Source organism: Fragaria vesca, linkage group LG3, assembly GCF_000184155.1.
Source record: "Fragaria vesca subsp. vesca linkage group LG3, FraVesHawaii_1.0, whole genome shotgun sequence".
Lineage (NCBI taxonomy): Eukaryota > Viridiplantae > Streptophyta > Magnoliopsida > Rosales > Rosaceae > Fragaria > Fragaria vesca.
In genome coordinates this window covers 26,945,218-26,955,008 of record NC_020493.1, presented here as the reverse complement: position 1 = coordinate 26,955,008, position 9,791 = coordinate 26,945,218, and the positions used below count along the sequence as shown (strand labels likewise).

Here is a 9,791-nt window from a genome sequence, read left to right as displayed (position 1 = left end):
GGGAAGGGATCCACGTCCACCAGAGAAGCTGTGCTTCCTGGCGTCTTCATTTTCAGGGCGCCCGAATTCAACCAAGTCTGCAGTTGGTCGTGGAGTTTGACACAGTCCTTGGTGTCGTGATTGTAGGCGTTGTGGAAACTGCAGTACTTCTTGTCCTTTAACTCTTCCTTGGACGGGATCTTATGGTCCAAGCGCACGTAGTTCGCCTCAATCAAGTCATTAAAGAAAAGATGGGCGTTTTTCGCATCATACGTGTAAGACTCGTATTCGGGCTTAGTCCATGCAAAGGACTGAATGGTGATTGGCTCACGGGTCATCTTGAGATTCTTCAGTTTGTGAGCCAAAGGTTTCCCGGTTAGTTCGACTGCTCCGACGTCGTCAGCATATCCTTGCGCGGCCTCAAAGTCCTCTTGCCTTTGGTAGTAAGGGTCAAACGTGGAGGATTGAAGGTTTAGCGCCCCGACTATCCTGTTCCTCCCCGGTACGTACGTCCCTTTGGAGGCATTCGCTTTCTCGTCCATCTTGTTGAGGATTAGTTCATAACTGCCGACCTTATTAATCAAATCGCCCATAGACGTGAAGCGTTCCCCATGGTGCTTCAATCGTTGGCGGTGCTCGAGGCCGCAAACAGCCAACTTAATGGCTTCTTGTTCGGGTAGGAGGAAGTCGCACTTGGCTTGTTGGATCTTGAACCGTTGGAGGAAGGAAAGGCCCGACTCCATGCTTTGCTGGCTCATTTGGGTGAGGGAGTCGAGACCGACCTCGGGCTCAATGGTACCGTAGGTCTCCCGGAACAGTTTCTCCATGGTGGGCCAGTCCGCGATGGATCCCGGCTTCAACCTGGAATACCAAGTAAATGCAGCTCCGGACAGAGAGGTCCCAAAGAACTTGAGCTTGAGGATGTCATTGTTCCCGTACTGGCCACACTGAACTTTGAAGCGAGCCATGTGGGTTGCTGCGTCTTCCCCTGTTTCTCCAGAGAAAGTAGTGAACACTACGTTCTTGAACCCATGCGGGAAATGGTATTGCGCCACACTATCCGGGTAGGGGTCGCGATACTGCAAGTTAGCATTACCGTGTCTGGTTTGCTCCTTGATGATGGAGGAGATAAGCTGGCGCCAGTCGGCTGTTGCCACGGGTACGGCCTCTGCCCCTTCCCCATGGTTCGGCCATGCAGAGAAACTGACGGCCTGTCCGCCTTTCTTGGGAGCAAGGCTGGGACAAACCAGAAACGGGTCATCTGGTGTCCCGGTTCCCTGGCGAAAAGAATTATGCAGTCCCTTTGGAGAGGCAAACGAGCCATGGGGGAGCGGACTCTTTGACGTTCCTGCCCCTGACCCGAACTGCGGGGCATTCGGAGTCCCGACCTTAGGGTTTCCCCTGGTGCATTCATTGGGAGGGATGTACTTGGGCGTCCCTTCGCTTGCGCTTGGGCCGGTAGGGTTTAGAGCAGGGTTTTTTGGTGCCTGTGCCCTCATCCAGTCTTCAACCTCAAGAATCCGTAGGTTCAGCCGGTCCTGTTTATCTTTGAATTCGTCTAGCTTTTCTAGACTGTTCTTACTTCCAAAGAAGGAAGCGTTCTGCTGGTCATGCAGCTTGGTATCGTGGTCGTACAAGCGGCGAGTCTGCTCATCCACTGTCGCACGAGTGAGCGACAGGACCTCTGCATGTTGCTTCACAGTCTCCGCGTTTTGCTTCACGGTCTCCGTGTTCTGGTTTAGATCCGAGCGAATCTGCTGAAGGCTTCCTTCGACCAAGCCCTTGGTTTCCCTTACTTCGCTGACAAACTAGTTGAAGTCCTCAGTGAGCACGGTAAGGTTGTGCTGGTCTGCTTCCCAAAGGGTCTTGTCCCTTGTGACCTGTTCAGCAAGGCCGTCAACCTTCCCAGCAAGGTCGGTGATACTTTGTTGAGTGGCCAAACCTTGACTTGTCAACTGCTCGAGCATCTGAGAGATTCGCTCCATGGACGGAGCGGAACCTGTGTCTTGGGTCGGCTGAGAGCCTACCATGGCGGTCTCGCTAAAGTCTGGATCACCAAACTGAGCAAGGACCTCTTCTTGAGTGAGGGATCGGCAAGCCGCACTGTTATGGGGCTTATACCGTAGCGCTCTGTGCTTGAGGCAAGAAAGCTGAGGCTTCCGGTACGGCGCTTCCTCCGGTTTCCCAATGGTGATCGCTTTGTACTCCTTGTCCCACTGGGCGTGCCAATGTTTTGGCCACGATCCTCAGCACGCGGAGCAGAGGTAACTAGCAGACAAAGAGAGGAGAGTGTTACGGGCGTGCCACCTCCCGGACGAGGAAAAGGTTGTTGGGGGTGCGCTTGACTTCTTGATCAGGCAAAAGGGGGGTTACAGGTGCCACCTCGGAGGAGGATTTACGAGCACAAGCGATCGATACTCACGGCGGCGCAAGCAGAGCAATTATAGGGAGTTCAGAGAGAAGCTAAAAGGGGTCCGGAGGGCTCTGGAGAAAAACCTAGGCGGCGGCGCTTAGGGTTAGGGTTTCGAGTAGCTCAAAGGGAACTGGGTTTCAGTTTGTATTGGTTTGTGTTTGTATTGATTTGAGAGAGTCCCTTGATTGTCTGTTTAAGAGAGTATATATAGTAGTTCGATCCCCAGCGGAAGGAAGTTAACTTTGAATCCCAAATAGGGTTCTGAAACCCTAATCGACAAGGACAAGGTTTACTCCATGCAGGCCAACCAATTGGTGACACCTGTCCAGTTCGCATACTTCGCGTAGGCTTCTAATTCCAACTCGCGGGCCGTTCTAGCTCGCGGGCTTTAGAAAGGCTTTTTATATCAAAAGGGCCACAGGGATTGGCCCGAAGCATGTCAAGGACTTGTAAAAGTCTTTAACGTTTATTGTAAGACGCGCGGACTCCGCATGTGTCTTCCTCGCGAAGTCCCTTACGCGAGCCAGTTCGCAAGCTCGCCTCGCCTATGCGGAAAGTCAATCTCGCCTCGCCTACGCGGACTGGCAAATAGTAAATCCGCATGCGGACTGTGTAGTCCGCGCGAAGTGTGTAGTCCGCCTATGTCCATTCCGCGCGAAGTCATCCTGTGAGCGAATTGTATAGTCCGCCTATGTCCATTCCGCGCGAAGTCATCCCGCGAGCGAACTGTATAGTCCGCCTATGTCCATTCCGCGCACGAACTGCGCGAAGTCCAATTCGCGTGGTTCCCTGGCGGGCCCACATTTGAAAACTTAAAGAACTTGGGCTCACCGGTATGACATGGACCAAGAAAGTAATTAATATTGACATAGACATTTATTGTCCAGTAAAATATTAATCTAGGCGTAAACAATTCCTTGGAGGTGGATCCCACAGGACTTACCTCGGATTTTAAGGTGAAATTTGGGGTGAGTCCTGATACCTGGGCACGTCGAGCAATGTCTAAAAAAATAATCAAGCGAATGAGTGATCAATCGAAGTATCCAAAGCAACAAGGCGGTATGTTCATCTGGTTCAGCACAATTTGGTTCAAATCTCATCCCATTCTACTACTCATTGGTTGCCGCCGATCCTTTACTGTGGCAAATGAGAGAGAAGCATAAATGGTTAAGGATAATAAAAATAACTTTGTTATGTGACAATACAATTTTACCCTCGTTTTATTTAGTAATGACATACTCATTAACAGAGGAGTTGATGACATATACTTTTACTAAGTTGTGTTTATTAGTTGATGTATTTATGTGATAGTTTCGGAAGTTGAGCAACCATAATTCTCAGTGAAACAAACTTCATGTACTGTTCTTAAAATTTTCCCTTGAAAACACTTGAAACCACAATAGAATTTGTAATTGAAAATTGAGTTCAAGGTCGAACCGGTGATTCACTGATGAGAAAGAGCAGCCGGCGACGGCCGATCTGTGGTGCCGCTGCGAGACGAGTCGAAACTCGGAACTTGGTTTTAGTCCTCTCTTTTTTTAATGGTGTACCACAGCCCGCTTAGGCCCATCAACCCCATGACCGCCTAGACACACCCCATGTCCGCCTGGCCTATATAGTCCACCCTCTCGTTTTTTATTTATTTTTGTTTTTAAATGGTGGGTCCCGCGGTCCGCTAGGCCCACCAATCATGACCGTGCAGACACACTCCATCTCCGCCTAGCCTACTTAAACCTAGTCCACCGTCTTCTTTTTTATTTATTTTTGTTTTTAAATGGTGGGTCCCGCGGCCCGCTAAGCCCATCAACATTATGACCGCGCAGACACAACTCATATCCGCCTAGCGCACACAGGCCCAATCCACCGTCTCTTTTTTTATTATTATTCGTTTCCCTCCCTAAGGTCTCTTCTCTTCGCCCTTCATTTTTCACTTCCTCTACCCTAAAACCAGATATTTGATGCGAGCTCGATGCTTGAAACTCTTCCAACTGCCCCGTTGGCTCAATTGCAGCAGGTAAGACTTTAAAGCAGACAGATTCCACAATGGAGTCGATAAGTTCTTGGTGAGTCCTACAAGGAAGAATTGAGTGCCATTTAGTAAATTTATAAAACCGAAACTATAATCCTTGGCAAATATGATAGCCTCAGGATGTCTGATGTGCCATTTGTATTCCACCCAGAGATATTGGCTACGTTTTTCAAAGCAGCTTTCCACTCCTCCAACTTGTCTGATGTGTGTCGTCCAGATTTTACATGCTCAGTGAAAGCTTCTTTGAGACTCCTCTTCTGATGTCGCACATCAGTAGGATCAACATGATAAAAAAGTGGCAGGATTCTACTGTTGTCTTCCATGCATAGACAAATCTCTCTAAGTTCCTCCAAACACCAAGTAGAAAAAGCATAATCCGGCGAGAGAACAACGATTGCAAATCCTTGATTCTTTGAATGCTGCTAAGAGAGTGGGAGAAATAACATCCCCTACTTGAAGATCTCGATCATCCATGAATGTTTTAATTCCCCTCCCCTGCAGTCGATGGTATAGTTCAGACGTGATACCCTTGCGAGTGTCAGGACCCCTGAAACTCAGGAACACATCATACTTCCAAGGAGCTGATGAAGAAGGAGATGCAGAGACTGTCTGGGAGCTTGAGGCCATTAAAAACCACAAAAAGACCAGGAAAGAAAACTGGAGAAGAACACAGTCTCAAGAACAGGAAACTACAAAAGCCAAATTGAAAGAAAACCACCAAGAAGGAACAGAAGCAATAGGAATGTAGGGAAATGACTGATCAAACAGAGAGGTTTGGAGTCTAGAGAAATAACTTAGAATAAATCTCGTAGAGGACTAATAAATCAATAATATATATCCACTCGTGCCCACTAATGAGATACTGTAATACAAAGCAATAAAACATCAAATCCACCTTTGATACCACTTTTGCCTTTACCAAAATAAAATTTAGAGAAATCAAACACACTCAACTTCACAGTGGGAGACCAATTGTTTGTGTGAATCGAATGTAATGATGAAAACATATTCACAACCTAATTACTACAGTCGTTCCATGATCACATCCCACCATGATCACATCCCACCATTCCATGATCACATCGAATGTAGAGATCATTGCAACACCGATAATCAAAACTCAAAAAGCTATAGCATAACAACTATAAAAAAAAAAGTAAAAAAAAATTAAAAATCAATGTGCAGCCTACAGCAAGAGATCATGTCAATGTCACAATTCCATAGCTGTGCCCATTTCTTTCCATTAAATTGAGTACAACTTGTAAATAGCTACGTCTAAAATCAGTCCACAAAAGATTACAGATATTGATATAAGCTAACCTCTATTGCTGGTCTGACAAAGAATCAAGGTCTCCCACAAGTCATCTGCGACAGAGTCCATGGTAGCCTCTGCTGGAGGTGAATCCATTGGAAGTTGAGATTGCAAATAGTGGCCAAACCAGGGGAGTGCTGGTCGTTTGGGCCTAAAAACATCGAGTTAGCATCTGAATAAACCATAATGACAGTGAGAATTGGGCTTGTCTAGGTCATTATCATCGTGACAGTGAGAGTCACACGTACCATGTCCAATCAGCTTTAGTATCTACTTAATCTGTAGTGTATAATGGGAATTAGTATTCATACTTAATCTGCAGAAATTTTCATTTGAAACTAGGGAACCAATGAATAGCCCTAAGTAAGCTGGATACTTCAGGGGCGGACCTCAATGGGAGCACACCCAGCGGCCGCTGGGTGAAAAAAAAAAAGAACAGTTCATTTTTATTTTTCTGCTGGGCACAAAAACTGAAACTCAAGTATCCAACCCAACTACCCAAGCCCAACCTATTGATTCAGAGGCAGTGATTGATCATTTCGAGTCTACTGGAGATCGTAGGGTGCAATTTAGATAGAGCATCTTGTACTTATAATGCTTTTGATTTACAATTATTATATCTCTTTTGAATTTTTGATGAATTCTATGTAAGAATTGTGTTTTGACTTATCAAGAGTTTTACCTATTATTGATGAATTTCTTTTTCCGCTCACCTAACTTTTAGACTCTAGATCCGCCACTGGGATACTTCAGACTAGATACAGGGTAAATGGTATGGCAACAAGTGGAAAACAACAGCTTTTGGCTCTCAGGAATGGACTAGCTTAGATTCGTCATCGGGGTTTCCAACTTTAAGAGTTAGGTTATTGATCAAATTCAAAAGACCGAAAACACCTGTCAACCTTTGAAAAATAGAAATGACAGTAAAAGGGACACTAATACGGGGTGGTCAAAGCTAAACTTCTGCCTATATTGAACTCTTAAATCTTTACCTAAACATTGCCTATCCATGATAAGGAGCAAAAACTATTTGAAAAAGGTTTTTAACAAAAAACATGCTGAAGAAGCTTTAGAAACTGAAGCTATGATAGAGTTCCGCTTGCCAATGAATATTCAAATCACATTTAGCAAATATATTGGAGAACCAAATATCCAAAATTAAATCTAAAGCTAATAAAAACAGGCACCCAATAGATAATGATCTAACACATACAGACTCTAGCAAATCAGGCTAAACACCTCTTTTCATTGGCACTTGGATGATTAATGAAGGATATTAAACAGGAAGTGCAGCAATGAAAACGATCAAACCATCTCCTATCGTACAAGTACAACAAGCTTTTAGTAGTATTCTGTTTCCACAGCATCTGAGAGGTCTTTGAATTGAAAGTCAGTGTAGACTGTATAGCACAGAACAACTACAATCCAAGGGATACATATGTATTACCATACTATGTGATTGATGAAGTTCCACACTAAACCTCAAAGATACAACTCTCAGATCAAAAGGTGAAGCAATACCAATTTTTAGGAATATATACCAACCAGATGATCAAGAAAATCAAAATACAGTCAAACCAATCTATCCTCCCAAATTCTGTTAATTTTGAAACAAAAAGAAAAGAAGAACTCAATCCAAGTTGTGATCGAAGTTACTTTGAAAATTTGGTATAAAAGGAAGAGACACAAAGAGCAAAGGTTAAATGGAACATAACTTCAGAGCTATGGAGAGTAAACAAAGTAGTGACAGTAGTGAGAGGTGCTTGCCGGAATTGACAACCACAGGGTTCACAGAGAAGCGAGTAATCTCCACGCGCGGAACCGGAGCGTTTCAGTAGAGCTTGAGCGGGCCACCACTTCAAATGCGTCTGCGCGGTCTTGTCTCAGTTGGCACCTTTGATAAGACATGCACTCTCTCTCTGTCAAAAATAAAATAAGAAAATTGGTGGGCTGGGCCTGTTGCGGGCTAGGCGGAGACGATCCGGGCCTTGGCGGATTGGGTACCGGTGGGCCCAGTCGGTCTGGAGGGAACCCTATTTTAAAAAAATAAAAATACCAAAAACCATCGTCTGTCTTCAATTTTCGATAGTTTATCCACCGTCGTCGTGAGACGTCCACGGTATGTTCTTCAAGTAGATATATTTCACATACAAGTACTTGCACACAAATTTTTGTCTTACCTCTAAAGTCAGAAATTTGGTGAATTTGTGTTTTGAGATTTGTATATAGATTATAGGAAGCTGCAAATTCTAACGCAGACAGCAAAATGTTCGTTATAACACCGCAAATCTCTTTCACAGATAAAATAGTTGCTCTTTCACACAATTTAGCGTAGACTTTTCCCACAGACACATGGAAAGGGTTCTGAGTCATGTCCTCTGTAACAGAGGGGAAGACATGAAACGCCAAAGACTAATTGAACAACAACAAATCATATGTTCTACAACAGAATTGATGGTGAACAAATTGGCGGGATTGCTCTATGTGCAATATGATTTTCAGAGCAGGCACCTGACAAAAAGATGTTTATTCCTCTGAAGTCATACTGACATTATAACGACCACGGGATTCCAAAGCAAATTATAGAACATGGATGAGATGTTGTCATGCTTCTTTGGGTTGAATGGAGCTGGCATCAAAACCAAACATTTAAGCAATGAAATTATGTTTCTTTTTTCTTAAAATAAGTGAAAGTAAAGTTTTCTGATCACTTTCATGGAAGTTGTGAGTGCAGATATGGGAACTATGAAGCAGTGAAATCAGTGGAATTTACCTTATTACCATCACAACTTGTAGCTGAACCTGTGGTGATTGTAAGGACTAAGGAGATACTGATCCCGAAGACATGGGAGGAAAGTGCTTATTTACAAACGGATGTTCTAAAAGCTGAGCAGCAGTGGGACGATCATCTGGCTTAACTTTTAAGCATAGATGGATGAAATCTTGTGCCTCTCTTGAAAGAGTATCAGGAACCAGAGGGGGCTCTCCCTTTCCAATTCTCCATAATGCCTTCATCTGTATAAAGTAAAATAGATAATGTTATCTAAAAAAATTAGAGGTTGAAGAGATAAATAGTCTAGTCATTTTGAACCATAGAGTGTAATGAAAATGGCACAAACCGGTTCGAGATTATCGTATGGAATCTTCCCAGTTAACATCTCCAACACAGTACATCCAAGACTCCATATATCAGCTGGAAGGCCATAACCATGACTTTTACGATTAACAACCTGCACAATAATAGCTTGGCTATGAAATCCCAAAAAAGTTGAGAGAATGTACTACGTAATAGAATCATCATATGCAACCTCTCGATCAACAAACTGATACAAGTATCTTGCACCTTTTGAAATTTGCAAAAGCCATCACCTAATTGTTAAAAAGTGATATGTAATTCATATGATATAAAGGAAAAATAGAAACTGGCAGGATTCAGATTGCAAGATACCTAACCAGAACTTCATCCCCATCAATCACAAACATCCATCAGCCTATAAAGCGATCTAGCCTTAAGAAAAGATATGGAAATCATTGGGGAGAAAATACAGGTTCAAACACACCATACGAACCAATTGTTGTGCGAACAAATACTCTCCTTGGTACTTGAGCAATCATTGCCACAAGCGTAAAGAACTAAAGTTACTGTTGATTCTGCATTGACCTTCTTAACTCACACTGTTAACATCATAATTACTATCCAATCAGATTACATTTTGGCTCTGTTATCTAAAGTTTTCTACCTTTTTTAAAAGCAATAAAGAAAGAGCACAAAACGAAGAGGGAAACCATGAGAAGACACATTAAAATTTACTTAGAGACTAAAAACAATTTTGAAAAGCTTATAGTTTTAGTTTTATGCATCCTCCTTCCTCTCCCTTTCACCTTTCTCATTTCCCTTCCATCATTTTCCTTCTCTTTATTGTGATTGTAAAATAAATAAACATGCACACATTCTGGAACAAGCCCAACAATCACATCACTTTATAGATGGCCCTTTCTACTAAGATCCTATATCGAGAGAGAGAGAGAGAGAGAGAGGAGGGGGAGGGGGGAGGGGG

The 9,791-nt window shown here is 43.7% G+C and overlaps 1 protein-coding gene across 1 annotated transcript in view; it reads right to left on the bottom strand.

The window, feature by feature from the left end:
• Positions 1 to 8,012: 8,012 nt before the first annotated feature.
• Positions 8,013 to 9,791, bottom strand: part of LOC101302247 — a 5,837-nt gene continuing 4,058 nt past the window's right edge. The window contains exons 8-10 of the mRNA XM_004295091.1: positions 8,853 to 8,963; positions 8,507 to 8,748; positions 8,013 to 8,362 (exon numbers count right to left, since the gene is read on the bottom strand). Of these exons, the coding sequence (XP_004295139.1) occupies positions 8,554 to 8,748; positions 8,853 to 8,963 (306 nt within the window). The 3' untranslated portion in view covers positions 8,013 to 8,362; positions 8,507 to 8,553. The remainder of the gene's footprint in view (positions 8,363 to 8,506; positions 8,749 to 8,852; positions 8,964 to 9,791) is intronic.